The 27,921-nt window shown below is 40.4% G+C and overlaps 2 protein-coding genes across 4 annotated transcripts in view; one reads left to right on the forward strand and one right to left on the reverse strand.

The window, feature by feature from the left end:
• The window catches only part of cenpp (centromere protein P), a 142,040-nt gene that overhangs the window by 87,238 nt on the left and 26,881 nt on the right, over positions 1-27,921 (forward strand). The gene's annotated exons all lie outside the window — the stretch shown is intronic.
• aspn (asporin (LRR class 1)) lies at positions 4,852-18,734 on the reverse strand. Its single transcript, XM_004086122.5, has 8 exons — positions 18,418-18,734; positions 13,034-13,268; positions 12,535-12,647; positions 11,969-12,182; positions 8,763-8,873; positions 8,536-8,629; positions 8,154-8,292; positions 4,852-6,009 (listed from the first exon to the last, which is right to left on the reverse strand). Exons 2-8 carry the CDS (start codon positions 13,239-13,241, stop codon positions 5,809-5,811), a joined length of 1,080 nt encoding a protein of 359 aa, XP_004086170.1. The 5' UTR covers positions 13,242-13,268; positions 18,418-18,734; the 3' UTR covers positions 4,852-5,808.

The following is a 27,921-nucleotide window of genomic DNA, read 5'->3' on the forward strand; positions in this document are numbered from 1 at the left end:
ACATCTTCCCGAAAAGGAAAACACATGAACGTAGCAACTGGCTCAAGCAAAGAAAAGTCTTGAAAGCGTTTGTCAAACTCTGACAGACATTTGTCAATCTGCTCTGTGTAGTATGCACTGTTAAGCTGCATACAGGCCATCCTTTGCGTCTCTAGCTCTGACGCCAAGTTCTGGAAGTTTGCCAAATCATGGCCCTGCAGCTTTCAGGACAGATGTTGCAGTTTGCGTTTAAAAGCATTAACTAAGCTGATCATATTAATCACTGTTTTGTCTTTTCCTTGTAGCTCTAGATTCAGGTCATTCAACATGTTTGTCAGATCTGCTAAAAATGCCAAGTCTATCAGCCACTCACCTTCGGGTTCATTTCCCCGTTCAGACCCTCAGAGGCTCCAGAGCAGGTTAATAAAGAATTGTTCATCTTCATCTGGGGGAAACCTTCTTTTATTACAGTTCTCCTTCACTCTGTATATTATGGTGTTTCATCTATGCCATAAAGTGAAAGGGTGTAAAGACAACTGTGCGGGCATATTCAGGAACTGAGTGAGGAACCTTACAACCGCGCAGGCGCAATTCTAACCGAGAGACCCCGGTTTTTACAACTGCACGGCTGCAATCCTAACTGAGCGGTGATCCTGCGTGGTCAATTCGCCTCAGGAGACTGAGACGGCCACTCCAGCACCTTTGCCTTATTCTGTTGGAGCCAATGGTTGGTGGACTTGTGTTTTGGATCTTTGTCATGATGAAATGTCCAAGTACGTCACATGCGCAGCCTCCGAGCGGACAAGTGCAAGTTTTCCTCCTAAACATCAGAGGCCTTGTTGACTGCTCTCTATATGTAGCATTCATGGTTGTGGCCTAAAGGTTCAGTCTTGGTCTCATCACTCCAAATGACTGTGGTCCAGAAGTTTGGAGGCATGTCTCTGTGCTTTTTGGTGTTTTGTAAGGAAGCTATTTTGTGTCACTGGAACAAAAAATAATTTCTTCTGACAAGTTGACCATGCAGCCCATCTTTGTTCAGGTGCCCCATTATTGTATATCTGGAAACATCCACACCACAGTATTTTAGAGTCCTGGATCACAGCTGAAATTATTTTTCTTTACATCATTTACAATTTTTCTGGCAGTTGTGGCAGAAATGTTTGTGACCGTGATTTGGTTTCAACACAACCCCTCTCTCTCCACTTATTGTTCAAAGTCTGAACACTGCTGACTGGCATTCTCAGTTCCTTGGATATGTTCTGCTATCCATTACCTGTTCTGTAGAGTTCAGTTACCTTTTCCCGTAGATCTTTTGACAACTCTTTAGCTTTCCCCATGATGCAGGATCCAGAAATGTCAGAGCAGTACTGGATGAAGGCCACAAGAGGTTTTGATTGCAGGCAAACAAGTCACAGGTGAGGATGGTTACCTTTAGCTGTCATTCAAACCTTTTGTATCAGCTTGTGTGCAGGTTTTCAGAAACAAAGTCAGCAGGCTATGTAAACCTTTGATAAGGATCATTAGGAAAGTTTCTGTTGTCATTAGGATTTAAAAAGGGTAAACAGAAATCTTTGACAATCAGTTATATTTTCTGAAAAATGACAAAGAAATCATAATTTAGTCAATGGTATGTAAACTTATGAGCACAACTCTCCCTTTCTTTTTGTATAAAACTGATTAATTTAAAGTTAATAGTTATAAGCCATCTGCCTGATCGTGCGTGACAACCAGATACGAGAGGAAATGTCAAAAAGTTGAGTTCAGAGAGAGAAAAGATTGAAGGCTGAGGGTTAAGAGAGGTAAGAGCCCTGAAGTTAGGACTGTGTATGTGCTGAGATGAGGGTGTGTGTGGTTGTAAGACGTGGCAGAGCAAGGCCTGGCCAACCAGCAGATCTGTTCCATATGTTTCCTGGAAACAGAGCAAGACTACACCCCTTCACTTCACCCTAATCCAAGGAGTCTTCATTTAAAATGACAGAAGAGTTAAGAAATAAAGCATTAACAGTGCTGACTTGCAGTGCTGAAGTTCTGCTCTGCCAATTTTCCTCTAAATGTTTTAGCAAAGATGGCTGTTAAGGGTATCAAAAAGACTGAGAATGCTAAAATACACCAATCTTTTATCAAGATTAAAGTTCCAGAGAGCTGGATTGTAAGTATATTTACCAGAAAAACTCAAGCAAACTCTTACTTTTTTTATGTTACAGGTCACCAAAAGGCAGTTGCTCAGTAAAAGAATGTAGTGTTTCAAATTTAATTTTACAAACATCACCTGAATGTTTTTCACTACCAGTAGGGCTTTTACTAAATTCTTTGGGGATGTATACATATACACATATTATTAATATAATGATGGCATCACTTCAGTGAGCAAGTTTGATTTTTTTAAATGTGAATTTTGTTTTGTGGCAAATTGTAAAGCTTAAATAACCTGAACGTCCAAGTATTTTTGGAAATGAGACACCATATTACTTTACAATATTATTTTGCTAAACGTCTTTTTTCTGTAAAGATGTTTAGTTAGTTATTACATTTTCAATAGTGCTGTGTTATTTTTGTTGATGCTAACAGAATCGTGTAAGGAATGACTACAGGACTGATAAACCCTCTCATCTTAAAGTCTGTGAAGATTCATCCAAGTCAGTCCAAAGAACTGAACATGTTTGGATGAGCATATATCTTCTAGATCAACCTTTTAAATTGTAGCTGATCTGAAAGCCTTGCAAGAAAATGCGCTGTTGCAAGAGAACCTCTCAGCTAACTGAATTGTGTCAAAATACCACACCAAAGCAAATTTGGGAGGGGGGGGGTTGTGGCTTTTCCTTGTCTTCATGCTTTGTCAGTGGACCAGCACTGACATCTAGTGGTAAATTAGACTTTTCAATGTGTGTCTGCTTTCTCCCTCAAGTGACAGCAAACAAAAGAGAATTCAGACATACCTCAGAACTGTAACATCCCTCTGTGGATGAGATTGGTCCCATTACAGGTATCTGATTTAAAAACTCACTCCAGTGAAAATGGTTTGGTGTTGTTGTGGCATTTTCTCATGATGAAGAACACATATAAAGAAGATTAAGCCTAAATTTGCGTGTCTGAGTATTTCTCAAGTTAAATTGTTGTGAATCAGGGGCAGACAACATAATTACATGGGGCGGGCCAAAGTCTCTCTCCTGATGCATCCACTTACAGACAAAGAGATCAATGTTTGTTTTTGTCATCTGAGCTGGAATCTGGCTCAAAACTGTACAGCTGGATAGCTCCAAGACATATTGCTTGTTAGAATTGGGGGTGTGAGGGGTTGTAAGATAGCGGGAAGGAGTGTAAACAGCTCAGTTTTGGGTGACTGTCCCCTACTGAATTTAACTGCACTTTAAAAATGTAGGGCGCCTTCGTGGTGGTGGTGTGGGGGGTGCTTTGAAATTGTATAGAACACAGACACTTACCTGAGCACAAGTGCAAGCTCATCCTTTCACAAATTGTATGCATTACAGAATGATATGCCTGGCACATCGGCTGTGGTGCAGCGGTATGGCGGTCGACCGCCGATCGGAAGATTGCAGATTCAATTCCCGCCTTGCCCGCCCATGTGTCAAAGTGTCCTTGGGCAAGACACTGAACCCCACCTTGCCTCTGGTGGGAGGTTGGCGCCAGTGTTTGGCAGCGCAGCCGCCATCAGTGTGTGAATGTGTGTGACTGGGTGAATGGGTCTGTGACTGTAAAGCGCTTTGGGCCTTCCTGGACGGTAGGAGAGCGCTACATACGTATACACCATTTACCATATGTTTGTGTATGTGCGTGTGAGCTGTAGTTGTATTGTGTACGCATTGACATGTTTGTGTTTGCAGATTTTTGGAGTCAGCAGGTATATTTGTAATATTTGAGTGTCTGTGGACAGGCACCGTCCTTTTGACTAACATCTATACCTTAAAGGAATAATTATAAATCTCCAGCAACTTGTTGCCTCTTTTTCCCATCTAAAATTACCAAGTCACTTTGTTACACCTCACTTTTAACTTTTAATTTTATATTGTAAAATTCTAAAGTGTTTTAAATTTGTTTTATATTGTAACTTTACTCATGTGATGTTTGCTGCTGACCTCTGGTCCAGGTCACTCTTAAAAAAGAGATCTTGATCTCAGTGGGTTTCACCTAGTTAAATAGAGGTTAATTAAATCAAAAAATGAATTACTTCCTAATCATTATCCAATTTCTTCAACCCCTTTTTATCCCCTTTCTTTTGTACTCTTATCCCCCATTTTAACATAACACTCTTTTTCCTTCTCCCTTTTTTTCCCACCCTGTCAAACAAGAAGGGTATGCAAATATAAATAATATAACAAGTTCACTCTCAAATACAAAAGAGGTTTGCACACCTTGTGTGTCAAAAGATTCAAAACCCCCTATTTAAACTATAACATCTGTCCAATACAAGAGACCTTCAGCTCTGATCTGTTTGCTCAGCTGCTGGACAGGACAAGTTAAAAATAATTAGGAGGTTCTAAGCAAAAGTCCAGTTGAGAATCTACTTCCCACCAGTTAGATTTCTACTTTGACTTTTTATTCATTTTTAAATGAATACTTTACACTTTTACTTAAGCAATATTGTTTTTAAGATAAAATAAATTTAAATTAGTAAAACCTGGAGCTTTTCTACTCATCTCATGTGATTACTAACAAATGGATACATGAGTTTCACTGCAATTATTAAGAAAAACTCTTATTTGAATGCAAATTATTTCAAATCTTTAAAAAAAATAGTTTATTAGATGTTCAGGATGAATATTTGTGAATCTATTTTGGAGAGCAAGAAGGGACATATTATTTCAAACAATTCAATCTAATGCTTGATAGCGTCACTTAAAAATAAGACATACATTATTGAGGCATTATGGATTTATTAGGAAAACTTGAATAAATATAGCACCATTTCAGGGTTAATAACCGCGGAGAAGGGAAAGTTCGTAACACAGAAAATAACTCAGCAATTAGGAAAACTGAAACAGGAGTGTTTATATTAAATTGAACTGTTATACAGTCTGACCTCAGCCCTGCAGAGGCCACATTTACATTAGCGCATAATTGAATTTATTATAACATGTTCAGTGTCTGATTTGATATTCTATGTGAAGGGTTGAAACCAGGAAGATTTTGAAAAGTCCTAGTCTGTCGAAATTCATCAATGGTAATCTGATCTTTTCTGCCTAAAGAAAACTAAACATAAAATATAACAAGTTACAAAAGTTTGTTTATAGCTGTCAAGAGAAGAAAATGATCAGTTTTCTTCCAAACTAGATTAAATAATACCTGATCTTACTTTAAACCTGGACTGGAGTAAACCAAAATAGCATCTCTGTCAAGAGTAAAGTTACGAAGTCGTCTTATCATGCTAATTACCGACATGGGGCATTGCATTTCTTTCAAGGAAACAACAGCTGAGATGTAAAACATGGGTTACTTTTTTCAGAGTTGACAGCACTGGCTGTGATTTTCAATTTGAATAATAATGCTGTTTTTTCCCTTCGCTTATTTGCTGTTTGTAGCTGCATAAACCTTGGCACTCATGATTTTTTTCCTTGTCTGTTATTCCCTGACAAAAACAACTATTAATATAAATTGGCTTGCATTCAATAGCATACCCAATAATTATGAATATACATAACTCTAATGCAAATGTATCATATCCCAAGAACAGTTGAGGAAAATCTTTTCTAAACACAAGCTATCAGTCAAAATAATACATCCCCATCCTAAATTGTGACTGATGATGGATTAAGCTCTTTCCTTATTCTGTCACGGTGAATGTCACAGGTGCGTCTCTGTGCATACATTTCCCTATTTCTTTCTAAAATTGCCCAGATGTACAGCCCGCCGTCCAGTCACACAGCGAAAGATAGCTGGTTGTATGTTCCAGTATTTAACAGGGTTGGCAAACAGGCTGATGCCTGTGTACGGGTTCTTCTTCCCACCTGTCGAGCTGGGACAGAAGTCGTTCATTCCCACATAGCTGATTTTGTTATTATGAAGAAAGATCACCTGAAGAGAGAGAAATTAGTGTTAGTTCAGGACAGCCATTATAATTTTGTGACTATAATGATACAACCAAAGATAATTACAAATAGCCTGGAAATGCCAACTTCTGTTTCAGTTAGAAACAGGATCTAAGGTGCAGCTTTTGAAAAGGGCTGAAAGATGTATTTGCATGTAATCATTGGCTCAGCAACCATTGCTGTTTAAAGCAAATTGGGGTAACTTTGACCATGGGGACACAGGAATTAACATGAATCTTTCAGCTCAAGCTGACCCCTCAAACTTTGACAGGCAGAGAAGGTGAGAAAAGAAAAGTGTGGAAAAAAACAAGCTAAGCAGCTTTATTTGTGAAGCATCTTTCAAACACAGGCATATCTAAATATCTCACAGAAGCAAGTGTTTAGTTTATAAATAAATATAACTTTGAAAAATTACTTTAATGTGTTCTTAAGTAATCAAAAGGGGCCTAACATCTTTAACTCCCATATCTGGGAGAACTTCAAACAGGTACAGAGGGAGGTCGGAGACATTGAGTCCGAGTGGACCATGTTTCCCACTTCCATTGTCTCTGCTGCTGCTTGGAGCTGTGGTCGCAACGTCTGGTGCCTGAAGAAGCAGAGAATGACGACTTTGGGGTGAGGCTGTCTATTACCCAAGCTGAAGTCACTGAGGTAGTCAACGAGCTTCTCAGTGGCAAGGCCCCGGGAGTGGATGTTGTCCGCCCTGAGTACCCCAAGTCTCCTGATGCTGTGGGAGTGTCTTGGCTGACACGTCCCCACAACATCGCGTGGCAGGAGGGAACTGTACCACTGGACTGGCAGACAGGAGTGGTGGTTCCCCTTTTTAAGAAGGGGGACCGGAGGGTGTGTTCCAACTATAGGGGAATTACACTAATCAACCTCCCTGGGAAAGTCTATGCCAGGGTACTGGAGAGGATAGTTCATCCGATAGCCGAACCTCAGGTTCAGGAAAACAAAAGTGCGGTTTCCGTCCTAGTCGTGGAACAGTGGACCAAATCTACACCCTCTTTAGTGTGCTGGAGTGATTGTGGGAGTTCGCTCATCCAGTCCATATGTGTTTTGTGGATTTGGAAAAGGCGTTCAACCGCGTCCCCCATGGTATCCTGTGGAGAGTGCTCTGGGAGTATGGGGTCCGGGGAGCCTTACTGAGGGCTCCGGAGTAAGAGCTTGGTTTGCATAGCCGGCAGTAAGTCAGACCTGTTCCCGGTGCACATTGGACTCCGGCAGGGCTGCCCTTTATCACCGGTTCTGTTCATAGTTTTTATGGACAGAAATTCTAGGCGCATCCAGGGACCGGAGGGGGTCTGGTTTGGGGACCATAGGACTTCCTCTCTGCTTTTTGCAGATGATGTTGTCCTGTTGGCTTCATCGAGCAGGGACCTCCAGCGTGCATTGGGGTGGTTTGCGGCCGAGTGTGAAGCAGCTGGGATGAAGGTCAGCTGCGCTAAATCTGAGGCCATGGTTTGCTGTCTCTCTCTGGGGGTCCTGTTTATGATTGAGAAAAGGCCGGAGCGTGAGATTGACAGGCAGATCGGAACAGCGTCTGTAGTCATGCGGTCGCTGTATCGGTCCATTGTGTTGAAGAGAGACCTGAGCCAGAAAGCAAAGCTCTCCATTTACCAGTCGATCTTCGTTCCAATACTCACCTATGGTCATAAGCTCTGGGTCATGACCGAAAGAACGAGGTCCCGAATACAAGCGGCTGAAAGGGGGGGTGAGAGGGTGAGAAGCTCGGTCACCTGCGGAGAGCTCGGAGTAGAACCGCTTCTCCTCCTTATCGAAAGGAGCTGGTTGAGGTGGCTCGGGCATCTAGTCCGGATGCCTCCGGGCACTGGGCGGAGGCCCCGGGGAAGCTGGAGGAAGTGGCCGGGGAGAGGGAAGTCTGGGCATCTCTGCTTTGACTGCTGCCCTCGTGACCCGGTCCCGGATAAGCAAAGGAAGATACATGGATGGATGGATGGATGGATGGATAGATGGTGTTCTTAATGCCTGTTGTACCTCTATAAAGCATTTTGAAGTGTCTCTGGGTGGGACTGTAGTAGTTAGATCCAGTCATATTTGCAAAATATTAAGCACTGAGTTTTATGTTTGGTTTCTGCACATTCCCCCTACCATGCAGATCACTCTCACCTGGAGGTAGCGTAGGCTGTTGAGGCCAGGTGGGACCTTTTTCAGACGGTTATGGTCCAAATGGATCTCATGGATATTCGGGATGCGGATTAAGCTGCCGTTTTCCACAAACTTGATCTGGTTAAATGCCAAGCCTAATCTGCAAAAATGGCATGCTGGTGTTGTAACTGTTATCACTCATGGGTCAGTATTGCAGAAGGTAAATTCTATTTACATTTTTCTTTTGCTATGTGATCAGATTGATCTTTAACTCAGGTTAAGAAACACTTCTGAAATATCAAAAAAAATACCCAACAAAGTTCCAGTTTGTCCCCCAAAAGAAAATACTGTTAATTACCTCAACTTTAAAACTATTTGTTTTCAAAACATTTCGGATGCTTACCTCTGGAGGTTTTTATATCTAATGAAGTCTTCCACTTCCACCTTTGCTATCTTGTTGTAGTCCAGACTCAACTCTTTAATGGATGATGGGAGGTCTGGTTGGTAGAACAAAGACTAAAAATCACCTTTGTTGACTGAAACTTTCATCATTTATTCATTTTATTCCAGTTTATGTTATACAGTGTTATTTTATTTAAGCATTCTGGGCATGAAGTTGTGATGTTTTACCTTTTGGCACAGATGTTAGTTTAGCCTCTGCTATACCGATGTAGAGAGTGGACAAACCATTAAAGGCTCCAACCTCAATTCCACTGTTGGCCAAAGGGTTAGCTCCCAGCTCTGTTTGGAAAAGCACAACATTTCTGAACATGAAAGTGTTTATTGTGATAAGGGAATTCTCTTCATTTGTGCTTAGAAAGTCAGACAGGTCATAAACATTGTCCACTGTTAAAAGACAAGTGGACTTGTTACAATGCTTATTTGAAAGGGGTTATAAAAATGATAGGAATCGTGTGACTCTCATGGTTTGTTTTTCTTTCTTTATTGAAAAGTTGGAATGGTGTTAAATTGTCTTGACTAACAAATTAATTAGATTAAAGTGAATAGTTGATTTGAATACTTAAAACACTCATTTTAATTTAGCAGACTGTGATCAGCCCCCATTTTGTTCTGTATGTCCTAATGGCTGTGCGATTAAAGCAGTGCTTCTCAATTATTTATTATTAGGAAAAAGACAATGTTTCGACAAGATCAGGAGAAACAAGAATACACAGCTTTCGTTGATTTCCCCCCCCCCCTACTGGGCTAATTTAGCACCAGATCCGAGGATTTCTCAAAATAAAAGACGGTTCAGACTAATAATAAAAGGAGTGCAGTACAGTGATCCCTTGCTATATCACGGTTTACTTTTCACGGTTTCGCTACTTCACGGATTTGCATCGTGCATTGTGTTCTGCATTCTGATTGGCTAAAAAAGTCACTCCGCTTCTTCTCTACCTGCGCGTCAATAATGTTGCAGTTTAATATGTACACGTACGTAAATCAGCTTTCCAAATTACGTACATGCAAATCATCTTGCAATTTCCTGTTTCTCTAAAACCCATAGAAAAAGAGCGACACCAACTGTCAATCACTATGTTCTTCTCCCGAACAAACACACAGCTGCACCGCGGGCTTGAGAAGGAGAAAACACTGCAGCTTCTCAGACTGAAGAGCATTGAAATACACCTGAGCCACTATTTGTCCGTTTGTACTTTGTATTTTTTTCATGATCATTTTAAATTTTCTCCCGTTTAATTCAATTACTCTCGGGTCGCGGTGGGCGGGGCTAATCTCCGCGATTTGAAGCCTTCTGTTCACATTGATGATTAAAATTATTATTTGACAGTACTGTACAGAAGTTATTTGTTGAAAAAAAAACGTTTTTAAAGTACTTTGATTTGTGAAACAAATGTTTGAGCCTGTAAAATGGTTTGTTCTTCTTTTCAATGTATAACAGAGTATTTAATTGTATAATAATTGTTAAAAAAAATAGAGGTTTCTACTTCACGGATTTTGCCTATCACGGGTTCTTTTTGGAACGTAACCCCCGCGAAAAACAAGGGTTTACTGTACTGAATATTTCTTCAGCAGACCGGCCTTCTTCCATTCATTTTCTTAACCCGCTCTATCCCTGCTCTAATCTGCGTGCGGCGCTTTCATCCTTGTGCTGCGCTTGAGCCAGAGCGCCCCGACTATCGTGTCAACCTCCTGCTATGATGACCGTATTTGGCGCTCTCTGTGTAGAACACACTGAGGAGCGCGGGGGAAAACAACCCTCAGATGCAGAGGATATGAACAGGTAGAGAGGCGAGGGAGGGGCTTTGGCTTCAAACTCTGTCAGATGGAAACATGGGCGTCAGATTTAGACGCAGCTTTCATTCCAGAAGTTGAAGCTGAGACTTTCTCTGGGATGATTTTTGGAACTCAAACATGGAAACTTGATTACCAAGTTGAACTCTTCAAAATAATAAACTCGATCTCTCCACATTCTTTGTGTCTAACATGCATTGATATACACAGACACCGCTCCATGTAGCCATTAGACGATTACTTTAGCGGTATCAAGGCCCGTACACACCGGGACGAATATTCGCCAGGCGTTTTTCGCCAGCGTTTTTCGCCACGTTTTTTGTGTTCACACCCAGGCGATTTTCGCTGACGATGAGCTGAGCGAACATGCAATTTCATTCCCTGACATTAGATGGCGCTTAATGTAAACAGAAATACTCCTGTAAACAAGGTGGCGCTGCGCAACTTTACGCTTCTTAAAGTCGCTTTTCACTCAGAAGAAGAGAGTAAGTATTTACGCGCTTGTCAGAATCATACAAAGGAAACCTGAATGTTTCAAGCACCAGTTGCTCCAACGAGGTGGAGCTGACGTTGCACACCCCCAACAACAGGTTAGATGACAGAGCCCGGTCCTATAAGCGTTTACGGAACTTCAGTACATAGAGCTCCAACAGCCACACGGCCTAACGTAGTCCGCTATTTTATATTCATGAGGGGAAAAAAACAGCCGAACCGACCGTAAAACCACCCAAATTATGCATACCCGCCCAAAGCCATTTTTACCCGCAAATTTACACCCAAAACCGCCCAATCTGGCAACACTGCTGCTATCTTCTCTTGTAGAAAAAACGTGCTCCCTGCACAGCTCACTGTAACGTTACTTTCTGTTAGGTGGTTACCTGCTCAGCCCAGTGGAAATTTCAGAATAAAAGCACTTCCGTTGCAGCTTTACTTCCGTTGTGAGTTAATGTGTTGTGTTGTGAGTTATTGTGTTGTGTTGTGAGTTAATGTGTTGTGAGTTTAATGAGTTGTGTGGTAAGTTATTGTGTTGAGAGTTAATGTATTGTGTTGTGAGTTATTGTGTTGTGTTGTGAGTTAATGTGTTGTGAGTTTAATGTGTTGTGTGGTAAGTTGTTGTGTTGAGAGTTAATGTGTTGTGTTGTGAGTTATTTTGTGGTGAGTTAATGTGTTGTGTTCTGACCCTTCTGGGCCACCGTACACTACCCCTCCCCTTTCATTCTCAAACACGTGTGTGACAGGAGACAGGAGCAGCTGCAGGGACGGCAGTTCACAGTTTCAGGCTGTTACAAACTCTGTGATAGAACAGATAACAGGAAACCAACAATGGCGCAGATTTTTTTCCAAGCACTGAGCCGCTGTCACCCCCCCGTTACGTTTGCGCCCCGGACAATTGCCCGTATTACCTGTCCCTAAAACCGCCAACACTACACCCCCTGGTGTTACATCGCCACACTATTTGAGAAGCACTGGATTAAAGCATGGCCATGAATTGCACTTATCTAGGTTAATGAAATCTTGTAACCCATTTCCTTACTTTTTGAAGAACTCTGTTCCAAGTAAGCCAAGGCAAAATTCAGTCTGACCTAACACATGCAGTTTCCTCAAGCCATCAAATGCGTTCTTCTGGATTCTGTTGATGTTGTTCTCATAAAATCGAAGCTCTATGACGTTGGGAGGTAGATTTGCAGGAATCTCAGTCAGCAGGTTGTAGGACAGGTACAACAGTCTTAGATGGTCCATGTTCTTGAAGGCATTTGGGTGAACTTTAGAGATCCTGTTGTTGATCAAAAACAGGCCCTGTTTTGGGGGGAGAAAGGGTAATAGGGGCACATTAGTCAAGGGGACATCTGAGAAAACTGTAAAGTTGAAATGTGTGTTGTTGCCTTGGGTATGCCAAAGTTGGAGTCCTGAATGGTGAAAAAAAACCAAGCAACCGGGTGGTAATAGTTCAAGACACCTACATATTCAACACTCAAGAAGTACCTTCAAGTAGCATAGAAAATCGAGCCCCTCCTCCATGCCTCTTTGGAATGTTTTGTATACAGATTACTTCCAGTTCTTCTTTTTTTCTCTATTTGGCCTAGGGTAATGAATAGCTGCCAACACAGAGAGGCCCAGCATTTTGCTTTAAAGAAGAAGGCGTTCTTACATAAAGCTTGTGCAGGCCTTTAAAGTCGTCCTCCTTGATCTCAGTAATGTCGTTGTTTTGAAGATCGATCATCATGGTATCTTCAGGAATCTTCTCAGGAACAGATATCAGACCTTTGTAGACCAAAAACAAAATGCCTCATAAAAAAATTATAAAAAAAGAAAAGATTAATCCAAGAAAACTACTGAATTGTCATGGAGGTTCAGAGATGCACTTGATTTGATTTATGTCTACATAAATAACATTTGTCAACTTCTGTTAGCAGCAGAAGATCCTTTCACTGCAATTATATCAGTCAGCGCAAAACATAAGAAAAATCTTAAGGAAGATCCAGCAAAATATTACTGGTGTTGTTAACATTGAAAGCACTGGCTATTCCGTAAGCAGACCTGTTTTCAGTAAATGGGGTCATAAGGGGGGGTCATAAGGTTGTGGTTTTTGTCGAGGAGAAGGAAGATAACAGCAGATTTGTGAGTAGTTAATAATATCTATCTAATACCTTGGTCAGAACACTGGACCACTTGAGGTGAACAACGACAGTTTGCTGGACAGTCCTCATCGTCATAATCGTCATCTTCTTCGTCATCGTCCTCATCAGAATCTGCTATCATGATGTCGTGGTTTTTCATCAAATCCATGACGTTGACAGGCTGGTATGGTTTTGTTTTGCCGAAAGACAGCAGGCAGAGCAGGAGGAGAACTCTCATGGTTCTTTTTGGACAAACAGGAAAGATCTGTAGAAAAAACAGCTTAGGTTACTTGTCTTTCTAACACACAGAGCTCACGTGTCACTCCTAATTTCACTACTCCACTACAAAATGGCGAACGCATTATGTAGTGAGAAGTGAAGGAATTTGGACATAGCCTTTGTCTTCACATTGGTAAGTTTGTTGGCATCCTTAGATGTGCTTCCCAAACTTTATTGGTGGAACGACTCATTAGGAGCAGTTCAAATGTAAAATGTAAACTGTCCTCTATGGAACTGAAGTCTTACTCTAAACCCACTGCTGTATTTCACCAAAATCCTCAGCTCTGCTTTATGACGTGGTTTTTGTTACGATAGAGGAATGAATAAATTTGGGTGGTGTCAGGCGGCATGCTTTTACATATTTACTGAGAGCGTATGTTATGGAATCTTGTCTTCTTCTGATACAAGAAGTCCAGATTCACCACGGTATGGTTTAGCCAGACTATTTCACTGCTTTTGATGCTGGATGTGCTTCTTGAACTTAGAAAGGATTCTTTTTACCACCTTTGTCTCGACAGGAAAAAAAAAAGCCAGTCTGTCATACAATCCTCTTCAACCTCTTATGCTACGTTCACAATTACAGCTGCCACCGTGTGATGGGGATTGAATCTTCCAGATTTCATGTAAATCGTTGATATGGTAGACGGCTTCCGTCAGTCAGGAAGTACATAAGACAGCATTCCTCCCCAGAAACCCAGCAAGGACAAAGCCCCAGCACCCGAGAAAACGAAGGTCCAAGCGGTCTAACTTCAGCAGGAGTCTTCATCGAATAAAGAACAAATCTATGCATCAATGCAGCATCGATGCTGTCTCCCCATTTATATGCAGGACCCTCAGTGGCCCGGATTGCAGACTGATGTCCAGTCATGGCTGGGCTCACGGTCCATGTCAGAAGCCCGCACTCCTAACGTACGATTTCTAACAATTAGACGTGGCAGTGGGACAGCAGCACGGGCTGGAGGGTGGCAGTCTGATATCAGCTGATCATCAGACTTTTTGGAAACCTTGAAGCCCTTCCGATCAGTCAATGACCGCACTGCTGCCTTTCTGCCAGCCGCTTGTCACTGGACTGCCACCGCGCAACCTCCAAATGTGCCGGGTTGGCTGATGTGAAAAAATCGTCCATTTGCAGTAAAATTGTGATTTTTCTCTAAAAACCTCTGCGTGCAAAAATGTGACTGCCCCCTCCGGTTACAAAGAGTTTGCTGAAAACTTGTAGTTAGGTCGCAGCATGGTTAAATTTTGGGATATGTGACCATAGTCTAAGATACCTCTCAACAGAATGTATTAAAAAGGAAACAGGGATCAAAGCCTGAGGTAAAGAGGCTGAATTCAGAAGCAGGTTTGGAGCGATGTTTTAAATGTGTAACCATTAAAATACCTTTAAACAATTATGGAACAAGCAAAAAGTTGGGTCAAATTTAAACAACTTTACAAACTTGTCAGCTTTTCTTTAAGATTTGTTGCCATGTTACACTGAAAAAGGGTTTGCTCAGGTTTGTTTTTGCAAATAATGAAGGAAAGGATCAGGGGGTATATTCCAGAAAGCAGGTTATGCTAGTTACCACAGTAAGTTTGAGCGGAGAACCTCAGCTTTCGGTTCCAGAAATGGAGGTATGTTTCAGGGTATGTCAAGTTCCCATAGCAACTCGTGATCTGAACATAACCTGGTCTGGAGCAGGTTTAGTTGAAGGTTAGTTTGTTTTCAGAGAGGTGAAGCAGCATGGCGTCTCCATTTGAAGATGATTTAGTGGATGAAGAAGCTCAGATAATACTTTTTCCACCATGAGAGGGTGAAAAGACCACATATGGATGTTGGAAAGAGTAACTTTTTACTTTGATCTAACTTAATTATTTGCTTCAGTTAAGATAAATCATTCGAGTTCAGTCAAACTAAAAATAACACGTAGTTATCAGACAGTCATTTTACTTTTATTCAAATGAATTAAATGAATAGGTGTAACTTTGGCACTGTTGTTAGATTGGCAGCTCAAGGAATTGTGGGATACCATTCCCTTTGCCTGTCTGGACGGATTTTGGTTTAGATAGATAGATAGATAGATAGATAGATAGATAGATAGATAGATAGATAGATAGATAGATAGATAGATAGATAGATAGATAGATAGATAGATAGATAGATAGATAGATAGATAGATAGATAGATAGATAGATAGATAGATGGCTTTATTAATCCCACAATGGGGAAATTTCATTTCTGTGGCAGCAACACGACATTCAGAAATAATCTATATAATATAACATCAATAAAGGACATCACTTAAGTGTGGGTTATCATTTAAGTGTGGGTTTTTGACCAAATGTGGTTACTTGTCTAGCTGTTCTAATGCGTTTTGCCGAGTTATTTTACCCTGTTATGTTTAATTCTTTCTGCACCATGAGTGAGAGGGAGGAAGAGGATGATCAGGTTATTTAGCACCACTAGTGCAACTGTATGGTATAAGAACTGAAGTTACAGAGTTTGTCAGTCATTTGTTTTAATTTTATAAAAATGAGAAAATCTGCAGCCTCTAACTTAGACATATGAGAGTTCAAGAAGTACAATCAATTAATTTGTAAAAACATTTAATTGAATTGGAAAAATATGACATTTAGTCAGATAAATGTAAAGTTTGAGTTTGAGTTTGAGTTGTATAAACAACTATTGAGTTGTATAGACGTAAGAAATTAGGTTGAATAAATTTAACTCAATTACTTGTTACCAATTGAATCAATTCATTTAAGTTTTATAAGTTCATTCATTTTTTATTCCGTTTATTCCCTTTCGGGGTCACGGGCTGCCGGAGCCTATCCCGGCCACTTATGGGCGAAGGCAGGGGGACACCCTACAGTCTGTCGCAGGGTAGAATGTCCTCAATCACACACCCATTCACTCTCACACTCACCCCTATGGACAATTTAGAGTTGCCAATTAACCTATGCAGCATGTTTTTGGACGGTGGGAGGAAGCCGGAGACCCCGGAGAAAACCCACGTATACACGGGGAGAACATGCAAACTCCACACAGAAAGGTCCCCCATTGATGTTCTTTCAGGTCCCCCAGCCGGGACTTGAACCGGGGGCCTTCTTGCTGTGAGGCAAGTTGTATATATATATATACATCACAATGTAATTGGAAATAAGATCAGAAACTCGTGCGTTTTCTTTGTCCGTTATTTTTCTCCAAGCACAAACTCTTTCTTTTGCTGATGATGCAGCCGAGTTACTTTTTGATGGGCGTATAGTCTTCATCCGCCATCATTACACATCCAAATCTCAGACTCCATCTCACTGATTTTCCATGGTGACTCCGGAAATCTGCGACCTATTGAGAATGTCTTTATGTACTTGACGTGCACGTGCATTAACCAAGGGTTACCAAGTGGAGCGTAATTACGCTAACTCATATCCGGTTCAGGAGGATTTCAGCCAGTGTTCAGGATTAAAGTCAGGGTAGTTTAAACATGCTTCCTGGAATACCCCCCTGGTGCTTTTTAGTTCATATTTACATCCTCCACACAGTATGTTAGTATATTCTTTTTTCCTCTATGGTGGCTTGTGTTAGGGTTAAATTGCCTGACTTTTGAAACTGGGTTTAGAATAACATGACTTACTTTGTTGAATGAAAGACTTTGACATTTTTGATTGTTCCCTTCATTAACCTCAACTCAACTCCTCCGCAACACATCCAACCATCGAATGAATAAAATAACACTGAAGTGAGCATCTAACCTTTTATGGGTACTTTTTAACTAACACTGGCTTTATTTTGTGATAAACTACAGGTTCTCTCTTATTGACTCACTTATCAGACATCATTTAGCCAGTGGTTTATTTATTCCTTTCACTGATTTGATATGGTTGGGATGTAGACTATTGGAACCAACCTCCTGAACTGTTGGAGCTGTTCAACAAAGTAGGCTTGAGCCCAAAGTCACTCGTACTTTTTCCCCCCTGCCCCCTTTTATCATCTGATTAAAGAATGCATTACTACAACAGAGCATTAGTTCCCGGGCTGATTGCTTTCAGAATGGGCTTCTCTTATTTTCTGCTGGTGTTTCCATGAAGCTATAAAAACTTCCATTGGAATTAAGTTTTAGGGCCAACATAAATGTTAGTCCAGCCCTCACCCATTCACTGGCTGCAGTGATTTACAGAAGGATTCATGTATCTCTGTCTGTCACACACTCACAAAGCTGGCAGAGAGGCTGAGATTGCTTTGGTTGCGTGCTTCTGCCAGCATTGATGGATTCTAAGCCCCTCAGCTAAATGTTTGGTCCCCCCACAAATATGTGGTGGTGGTTGAACATCCTGCTTTGACAGCTCTGTTCCTCCACATGAACACATTTACCACAAACACAGCTCATTTCTTCATGGCTGCTGGCAGCTTGGCAGTCGGTGTTCGTGTTACATTTCTGCTCTTTCCATGTTGTATAGTGATTTTCCCCCTGACACTATTAAGCCTTGAACACCAACATCATTAATGTTAATCCCCTGAGCTCAGCTATTTGTTTTAAAGAGGAAACACACAAAAGACCAGATCCAAAAGCCCTTATCCGAAATCTGCTTTCTCTATAAAGACTTTCTCCATGCCTGCTTCCACAGACATTTGGAATAGCTTTTAGTGTGCCTTAATGTAGATATCATCTTTAAGGAAATCACAAATAACTGCTTTAAACACATAGTAAAAAGATGTGTACGTGCTGAAAGTGGTAGACAGTTGACATGCATTGTAATTGGTCTCATTGAAAGAAAAATCTTCTAAATCTGTGACTTCTCTTTATTTTTAATGCGCACTGACATTTTTTAACGTTTGTGGCAGTTCTTGAATTTATAGCTGACGAGTTGCACTGACAGCATCACATGGAATTTTACTTTATTGGAATTTTGGTCGAAGAAGTTGCAAGTTGAAGATAAATAACAAGTAGGTTAGTTATAAAACTTTTTTTTCTTTAAATCATAGTCTGCACTTTCTGAATGCTTTTAAAAAATAAAACCACAAAAAGAGATTTGAGGGAAAGGTCTTTACTCACACTGCTGCACTGGGCTGCCTTTTTCACTCCCATCAGAAGCATTTAAACTGTTTCAAATCAGTAATATTATTATATCATTATTAAGCGCCGACAGTCTCCTACCTTTGCTCTCAGGTGTGTGTCTTTCCCGATTTTGACTCCCTGGCAGGAGCAGATGTTCAGGCTTGCAGATAGATCTTCAATCTCAACATTCCCAGTAAATGAAGATCAGCATCACCGTCTTGCTTTAGATGGAGAAAAAAAAAGTTTCCTGAACACCCCCACTGACAGAGACCCTCCTTTGTCAGATGAGAGGCTCTGGCGTCTGAGTTACTGTAGCGTCTGTACGTCTCAAAACTATGTTTGAAAGGACCTTGGTCAGCCCTGAGTCATGTCCTTTTTATCAGGAGCTTTGAAGTGATGCCAGTGGCTTCAGACTCCTGCACACTCAGGTTTATATGGAACACACTGGTATGTCTGCCCCTCCCTTCATGGCTCATTGCCACATTCAGTGTTTTACTGTGTTTCCTTGTTAATACTCACCACACTTAGCTCCAGTTGGCCCCTAACAGAATATCCATACAGCTGCAATTTTCTTTCTATTCCTGTTTTTTTCCTCTCGTTGGGACTACCCTTTGTCTGCTGGTAGAAATCTCTGTGCCGGAATAACAATCACATTGTGCAGATTTATATCAGATTGATTGTGCTTCATCATACACTGTTACATTCAGCATAAGTCATGAAGCAACGGAAGCATTTCCCCAGTGGAAGAAAAACATGGTTCCCAGTAAAGAAAATGGAGGTAATGATTTAGTACATTCGCTAAAGAATGTTGTCATGGTGTTAAAGTTCTTAAAGGGCCTATAATGCTATTCTGAGCCTTTCCCAGTAAACCATATTCATATATATATAATAAATTACCTTAAAGAACAATTTTTATTAGATATAAGTTATTTTTGCAGCTCATTTTCCTACCTGGAAGTAAGACAGCTGGATCTCTGAGGCACTGCCTTTTGCTTCTTGTTGACATCAGGCAGTGTTACATTTCTGTTCTTTCCATGTTGACATGATGAAATGGGTGAAACCCATTTCATCATGTCAACCCAGCAGCGTGTCTGTGTTTCTCCCACGAAAATAAACATCATCTGAACTTTTGCAAAGATGGATGTGCATATTGTGCATATAGAATGAAATCCTTTAGCCGACTACTGCTAACTCCACAGAGAAAGTGTGTGTGTGTGTGTGTGTGTTAGCCTTGGGGTATGGCTGGCAGTGCAGACACTTCCTGGAAGGGGCTGTTCCTCACTTTGTGATGTCACAATGTGAAGTCCCACTCGTGTTCGTGGATTTGGAGGGGCTGGTTCTCAGAAAGCAGGTTTTCACGAGGAATACAAAGAAATGTGTGAATGGATCAAAGAGTCTGTGCGTCTTTGTTAAGAAACAAATAGTTTTGTTTGTGCTTTGGGGCTTTTTATAGCCATTAAAAATAATTATACTTTTGTTTCTCTTGGACCTCACACACATCTCAGTTCCCTTCTTCCATCTTTACACACAGGAAGTGTTGCAGAAGGCTTTTTAAAGAAGTTTGTATGCAGTTGAAGCTGCAGCAAGTGTGACATTCTGAGTCCCGGCTGTTGTTGTCTCAATGTACACTGTTGCTTAGTGTGTGAATAGTGTCATTATAACAGGGTCTTTAAAAATGATGATAAATCCTGTTTTTGTCTATGTTGTGTTGCATGTGTTGCAACAACTGTGACTAATGTGTTTACCATTCTCTTAACCATTCTTTCATTAATCTGGGAGATCGGCATTATCTTAAAAAAAACAGACACAGCCTTTTCAGACGTGACAGCAGAGAGGTAAAACCCAACTTTAACTTTAATTTATCCCACACATTATATTTGTCTAACGTCTGGTGTCTCAGAGAGGCACAAGTTTCCACTCCTGGGCTGTACATGTGGGGCTGACATAATAATGCCCCCCAGGAATGGAAAGGCTAACAGCATCTTCTTCTCTAGGCATTCCTTTTTCCATTCTCTACTGGTATTTTCTGCTGAGCTGAGCTAAAATCTTGTTGCAGAGCCAGACCATCTAAATCCCCACTTTGGTTTGGCAGTCAGTGAAAAAGCGGGGTGGGAGGGCTTTTCTGGTTTCATTGCATCTTTTAAGTGGGAAATGATGCTTCCCAAAAAACCGAACCTGGTAAAGAAATTATATCATCAAGCAGTAGCCTGCATAGTTTTTCTGTTCAGCATATTCTTCCTATTATGTAAACCTGAGAAAAGTTCCATCAGCCGTTTTGCTTTTGTCTGTAGTTCACAGATCACATTGTCCAACAACCTGAAACCCTAGGTGACCAAAACAACACCAACAACTAGTTTAGAAATGTTTCTAACAAAACCTGCAGTAAGTCGACCCTAAATAAATGAAAAGCCTGGCAGCCTGTTGTCTGTCTTGTTCTCTTTGTATTGGATCTTCATATCAGTGGAAGTTGTTTTTTTTTAACTTCTTCTTCATAGATGAAGTGTATTTTTTCTGTACCATCCAGAATGTTGTTGTGTGATGATCAGTATATCCTAGATTTATTTTGATTTTTATCATCAGGACAGCATAGGCCAGGGGTCTACAACTGATTTTTGTGTGACATGTAACACAGAAAATCAATTGGAGGTCAGTAAGCACAACCTAAATTAAGGCACACCAGATTATAAACTGGATTTTATATTTTTTATCAAATTAAAGGACTAAGGTGCGCCTTACGATTAGATCGAATTTTGTGTGTGTTGGTGTGTGTGTGTGTTTTTAAAAACATTTGCTGCATTGAGATGATCCTATGTGACCCAGTATGTCTTATTTTGAAAGGAAGTCATGTGAATCTTCATCAAAAGTTATAAACTAATTCATATTTTGAATAAAGGCTAATTTATCGTTATGTTTATGTTTTATTTATGCCATGTTTCATTTATATATATATCATAATAGTAAGAGTAACATAAATCACAACACAAATCCGTGTTTTATTTTTCTAAAGGGTAATGTTGGACTTTGTGGCTCCTACTAGGATGTTGTCTATAAGAAATTGACCTCGAATGGCTCTTGGAGGTTGCAGACCCCTGCCCTAGGCAATAGGTCAATAGTCAACTTTGTAGTGTCATCTGACCTTTCTCTACAGTGAGGATAGAAAGTTTGGACACTTCAGGTTAAACGGTCTATTAAAGGGCATAAAGAAGCCAAGGAAAAATCTTCAAAAGGCATCAAATTACAGATAAACCATTCTTGTAATATGTCAAAAAATTGTAGGCCTTATTTTCATCCTTTACCCTTTCAAAATAACAGAAAAAAATAATGTTGTGTGCAAAGGTTTGGAGACCCTGCAGTCTTAGTACCTAGTACTACTCACCCTTGGCAAGTATCCCAGCTTGAAAAAGGCTTTTTGTAGCCAGCCAAGAGTCTTTATTCTTGTTTAAGGTGTCTTCATCTATTCTTCTTTCCAAAAGTCTTCCAGTACTTTCAGACTTCTGGGATGTCTGTTCCGCACTGCTGTGTTTAGGTCTAGCCACAGATTTTCAGTGAGGCCAGGTGCTTGGGAAGGCCATGCCCAAAGCTTCAGTTTCTGGCTCTTAATGTGCGCCAGTGTGGATTTGGAGGTGTGATTAGGATCAATATCTATCTGTAGAAACAATCCCCTCTTAAACTTTAGTTTTTACACAGATGACATCAAGTTAGTGTTGAAAATTTGCTGAAATTTGGTTAAACCCATTTTTCCTTGTCCTCGTGAAATGTTTCCTGTTATACAACCCCAAATCGTCAATAATTCACCCCTCCCTATGCATAACAGTTGGGTGGAGGTTCTTGTCCTTCAGCTCTGTGCCCTTTTTTCTCTAAACGTTCGTCACTAATTCCGGCCGAAAAGTTCCATTTGAACTTCGTCTGTCCACAGAACTTTTTTACAAAATGCATCAGGCTTGTCCGTATGTTAATTTGTAAACTTCAAAGGTTGAATTTTGTGATGAGGATGTAGAACAGGCTTGTTTCTGATGACTCTCCCATAAAAGCCATATTCGTACAAGTAAAGTTGAAACCAGCAGTTTGGTGTTGGTGTGGGGATGACTGGGTACTCTTCCTCTTTCTTTTTACATTCCATTAACCACCTTAGAAGTACATAAACACTCACTCGAGAACAGGTGCTGTCTCACATTTGTTGGTCGGAAGGCATAAGTATGCGTGTGTGAACATCAGTTGTATTATGTGTATGTTGACATGTCTGTATGTGAACATTTTTGGAGCCAATAGGTATGTATATAACATTTGAGTGTGTGTTTGTGGACAGGCCCCGCCCCTTTTAGATTTGTTCTACACCTGAACCTCACTGTAATGATTATAAACATCCAGCAACTTGTTGCTTTATGCTGCTTCATATTTTTACCCCCCCCCCCCTCCTTGTATAATCACTATCCTTACCCAACCCCCCCCCACCACCACCACCACCACCACCACCACCACCACTACCACCACCCTGGCATCCCTCTCTTCTTTGCTCCTTTTCTTTTCTGTCCAGTCCAACACAAAAATGTTACAAATATAAGTAAGATGAATAAAGTTTAGTATAAATTACAAAAGGGGTTAATTCAAATAGACACCTACTGTGTCAAAAGATTCTTAACCCCTGTTGTAACAGTAAAACAGTAAAGTATGTCTAACACAGTGCTTCTCCAAAAGTGGGGCACACCCCCGGATGTGATACCTGGGGGGGGCACTAGTAGATGTTTGATGCACAGGCAATACGGGCAATTGCCCGGTGCACAAATTTATTGACGGCCTGAAAATATGAACTGCCGTCCTGCAGCTGCTCCTGTCTCCTGTCACACTCGTGTGTGAGAATGAAAGGGGAGGGGTAGTGGGCTCAGGCTGCAGGTGGAACGGCGCATGGAGCACAGCCTAGATTGCACAACACCAGGATCATGGCGAGCTTTTTGATGACTCAGCTCATGCTAATAATGTCATTTTTTAGGAACTATTGTAGACATATTGATGACGTGTCTTTATTTTCCATAAATTTGATTTGATTTGATTTTTGATTTGAAATGGTTTATTTCATGCAATCAAATAGGAATAATACACCAAAAAAATTACCATCCTCAGTTATACATTCATACAGTAACTAATCAAACTTAGAATAATTAGACATACAATTAATTATTGCTTGAAAGGGAGTGGAAGGAAGCGAATTTATATAATCCCACCCCGTTATACTATAACCATTTTATTACATGATTTATCAATATCCGGTTCCTAGCTTTAATCAGACAGAATTAAGAATCTTGAAGTATCAATAAAGCACATGACAAAGATGAAATACTTAAATTATGTAAAAAACATTACTTTTAGAAATCAACAAGTATCCAAAATATATGCAGATTATGTTACTTATAAAAGTCATTGATATGATTAAAAGATAATACTATATCAGTAAAATAGACTTAACCCTGTTTCAGGAATTTTCATGGCAAAATTTGATCAAGTATCAAAAGATAATAATATTTGCAAGATTATGTTACATTAGGAAAAATTAATGAATCAGCTTATCAATTTTTTGGAGCAAGTGAAGTAATATCATTAAAAGTTTATCAATTTGACAGTTTTCAATAATTGATTAATCATTTGTTTTATAATTTTTTTTAAATCTTTTTTTTCTTTTTTTTATGATAAAGTAATGCTATGAAGTAAAATAAAAAGGGTCCATATTTGTCGAAAGACCAAGGCTGGTATTTCTTCTTCTGCTGATTAACAGCCGTTCTTCTCGGTTTAAAACAAAGCTTATAGTTCTCTTCGCTGTTATGTATGCAGACATTAGATAGAGGTCCATATCCTTCTTCAGCTGATATCAGTGGCGCCTAAGAGTTGAGGTCAAGTTGTCTGCATGTCAGAACTTTGCTGAGAATCAGGTTACGTCAGACTCTTGGAGAAAGTGTTGAATCCAGGCGTCATAGTTCTTGAAATTATTTGGCTCTTTGATTTATTAATGCATGTTGTTTCAGACGACCGTGATCAAACACTTCTCAAAGTCCTTCATGGTGTTCGTCATCTTGTCCCTGTAACTGTGATGCATTCAAATACAACAGAATAAATGATATGCTACGTAGCATGTAGCCTACTAGCCTTCGGATGTAAAGTGACTACTGAAGAGTACCGTATTTTCACGACTGTAAGGCGCACTTCTTTACAGCTCCCTAACTCATGGTGTGGGAATCAACACTTCCCATGAGTCTTAGTGCCCATGGGCGGGGCTAAGTCCCGGGTCCCCATAACATTGTTTACAAAATGGCTGAAGCCCTGTTTAAAAAAAGACAAGACCTTATTATTATTATTCCCATTCGACCCTAAATTACAATATTGAATATGAAACATTTTTTTTTTCCTAGTGGGGCCTTGCAAAAGATAATTGAGAAGCACTGGTCTAACACAAGAGGCTTTCAGCTCCAATCAGTTTGCTTAGCTGTTGGACAGGACAAGTTAAAAAGAAAAAGTTTATACACTACATAGGGGCATCACCGCGTTGATGACCTAATCACAGCGGTGATAACGTCATCACCGCATCACTGCACGTTTTTTTTTTTAAGTTTATATTTTTTACTTTTTAAGTTTAAGTTCTGCATATGGTGTGTGATTGGAACTATAATCAACACATTAAACACATTCATTTTTGCTGATAATTTACTTTTTCTGCTAGTCCTGTGTTCAGACTTCAAGGGTTTCTGGGGGAAACCTTTTATTACTGTTCTCCTTCACTCCCTCTTGCGCTGCACACACTCCCTCTTCTTACACACACGCGGTTTCACAAACACATCCACATCCTCATTGATTCTACAACATAAATTTCTGTTTCGCGAGGAAATAGGAAAAATTTACTGCGTTCTAATTAGAAGAGCACAGGTGAAACTCACGTGCAGCTGGAGAACGGTCCGATGCAGAAGAATCAACATGCACCCCCAACACACTTGTGTGCGCTTCTTCCTCCAACACACGCAGCGCGCTGACACACACAGTCATTCTACAACACCTATATAGTTAGCTCATTAGTTAGATATTTGTTAATAAAGAATACTGCGTTGTAATTGTATTCATTTGCGACACGGCCGCCGGGGGGGGGGGGGGGGGGGGGGGTATAACCGCAACACCGCGCCCCCTGCTGGTTCATCACCGCAGTGATCAAAAATCCCACACCATCACAGCTCTACATGAAAACACACATATGCTTTTCTTTTCTTACCATCAGACATGAAAGAAAAGTAAACTTTTCTTGTTTTAGGTCAGGTTTTTTAAATTGCTGTGTAATATTGCAAATCCAATTTGATGGATAATTTGATAGCAATTTCATAGTCTGTGGAAACAAAGCAACTGTCAGGTCTCAGCTTTTTATAAGGGGCATGCTATAAATTCTACAGGGTGCCCAAACTTTTGCATCGCCCGTTATTTTGTTTTCTGTCATTTTAAAAGGGTAAATGATGGAAATAAAGCCTAATTTATTTTTGACATATTACAAGAATGTCTCATCTATAATCTGATGCCTTTTGAAGGTTTTTCCATCTTTATTTTAATGGAACGTTTTACCTCCGGTGCCTTAAACCTTTGATCCCCATTGCATATGTCTTGGACACTGGGGTGTCCAATCAATCACCACCTGATGGTGAGAGGGATTTGCTGGCTAGTGTGTGTGAACGTGTCCATCCTGGCTGAAAGTATTATTGTGTGTGCTCGTGTGTGTATGAAAGAGAGAGGATGGGTGTTACATGTTTTGGTTTGGACCTGCAGCAGGTGAAAGGACTCTTTATAAGTCTGAGCCAGTTATTATTGACTTTCCTGGTTCCTGTCTAAATAACTCAGCCTTTTTCTTTTTTCTTTTTTTTTTGATAATTCTGCCCCTTAATACTAATACCCTTTAAATGTCATGTTTGAGCCTAAAGGACATAATTTCACTAAATATTTCTGGGTTCTGATTAGATCCAGATGTTAAGCTGCCTGAGGATTTGCTGTGAAAAGGACTAGGCTTTGTCTGTGCTGCAGCCTTACTTTATGATCTCACACATTGTGTTGGAAATCGGACCTGGTGGAGCAATCATACTCTATTTATCTGTGCATAAAAATGTCAAATGTGTTTAATGACGGGCTAACCACAAATTAGTTGGATTTTGCAACTGTTATGGCTGAAGAGGGAAACTAGTTTGTGGTTGTGAATAAGTTGATGGCGCAATTGTTGGTACTGTAGTATTTGAGTTGCAAATTCAACACTGTAGATGGTTTTCAGTATGAAGATGGACTTTTTTTCCTGACAGGAGCTGGTCAGAAAGTCTTTTCTCTCGAGGGATATCATTTTTTCCATCTTAACAGACGTAGCACTGGTGGGTGGTTGGCGCCAGTGTTCGGCAGCAGAGCCGTTCACTAGTTTGTGAATGTGTGTATGTGTGACTGGGTGAATGAGACTATGACTGTAAAGCACTTTGGGCCTTGAAGAAGGTAGAAAAGCGCTATATAAGTATTCGCCATTTACCATTTACTGCATCGCAGTGCTGCAAAAAGAGGGATTGTGTCTGCTGTAGCTTTTTACTTTCCAGCAAAGTCATGGGGGAATGGTGCAGGGACGGTGCCAAGGCATTGCCTCAGCAGTTTTGATGCTTCAGTGGCACAAGAAAGGCTGCGTGTGCTAGGAAACCTTTTCAAAGCTGAGAACCTGGTCTCTATAGAGCGGGAGCTGGAAGCAAAGCTGTTGTATGCTGCATACACTAATATTTAGTCTAATTATCCAGTTTTGCATGCTTTACATGTTTGGATGCTGTAGCTTTACTTAGAGATCCTAACGTTTTTTTCCCTTTTATGTGCTATAAAGTACAAGGCTTACACTGATACTGGATGTCTGCTGTGCAGGCAAAGCTCTGATTCTCATTTCTTCATGTGTTGCATGTCATGTTGACTGTCAGGGCTGTCATTTTGTGCAGAGTATGAAGTTGATAAACTAAAAGGCTGTTCTTTCCTGCAGCTAAGTTAGAAAAAAGGATTTCTCAACAAAACCTTTGCTCTCTGAGTTGTGTTTAACTTTGAAAGCTTTGAAAGCTGCTTCATCTTAAGATGTACCAAACATCTGTGATGGTTGTTTTATTGCTTTCAGACATTTAGACTTATTCTTGATTACCCAGTTTTTCCATCTGTTCAAAGGGGACAAGCTGAGGTTTTTGCACTCATTGCGTTTGTTTTTCCTCTTCCACTCATCTTTTAGATGTCAGCTACAGAAGTAAAACTATTAACCTCAGGTTTTCCAAGGAACATTTTTTGATGATTAGGTTGGCTTTTCCATCTTCATCTAAACGACAACTCGGGCTACAGTTCCACATCCAATAATGAGCTATCCCAGTCTTCATGGCTCTCCTTTGCTTCGGAAGCTCAATGTGTTCATCTGATACTCAGTACATGTGAATCTGGGTTACTTCAAATGTGCAGTATGGGGGTTTGGGATCATGGCAGAGGTGGAATGGTCAAAGTCCAACTAGCTTAGTGTATTTTTAGAAGTATATAAACAGTTTAGCTGGAGCAATGCATGTTCTCCGACTGCATAGATCATTGTTGGTCCTTTTA

This window comes from Oryzias latipes, chromosome 5 (genome assembly GCF_053564925.1).
Source record: "Oryzias latipes strain Hd-rR chromosome 5, Olatipes_Hd-rR_3.1".
Lineage (NCBI taxonomy): Eukaryota > Metazoa > Chordata > Actinopteri > Beloniformes > Adrianichthyidae > Oryzias > Oryzias latipes.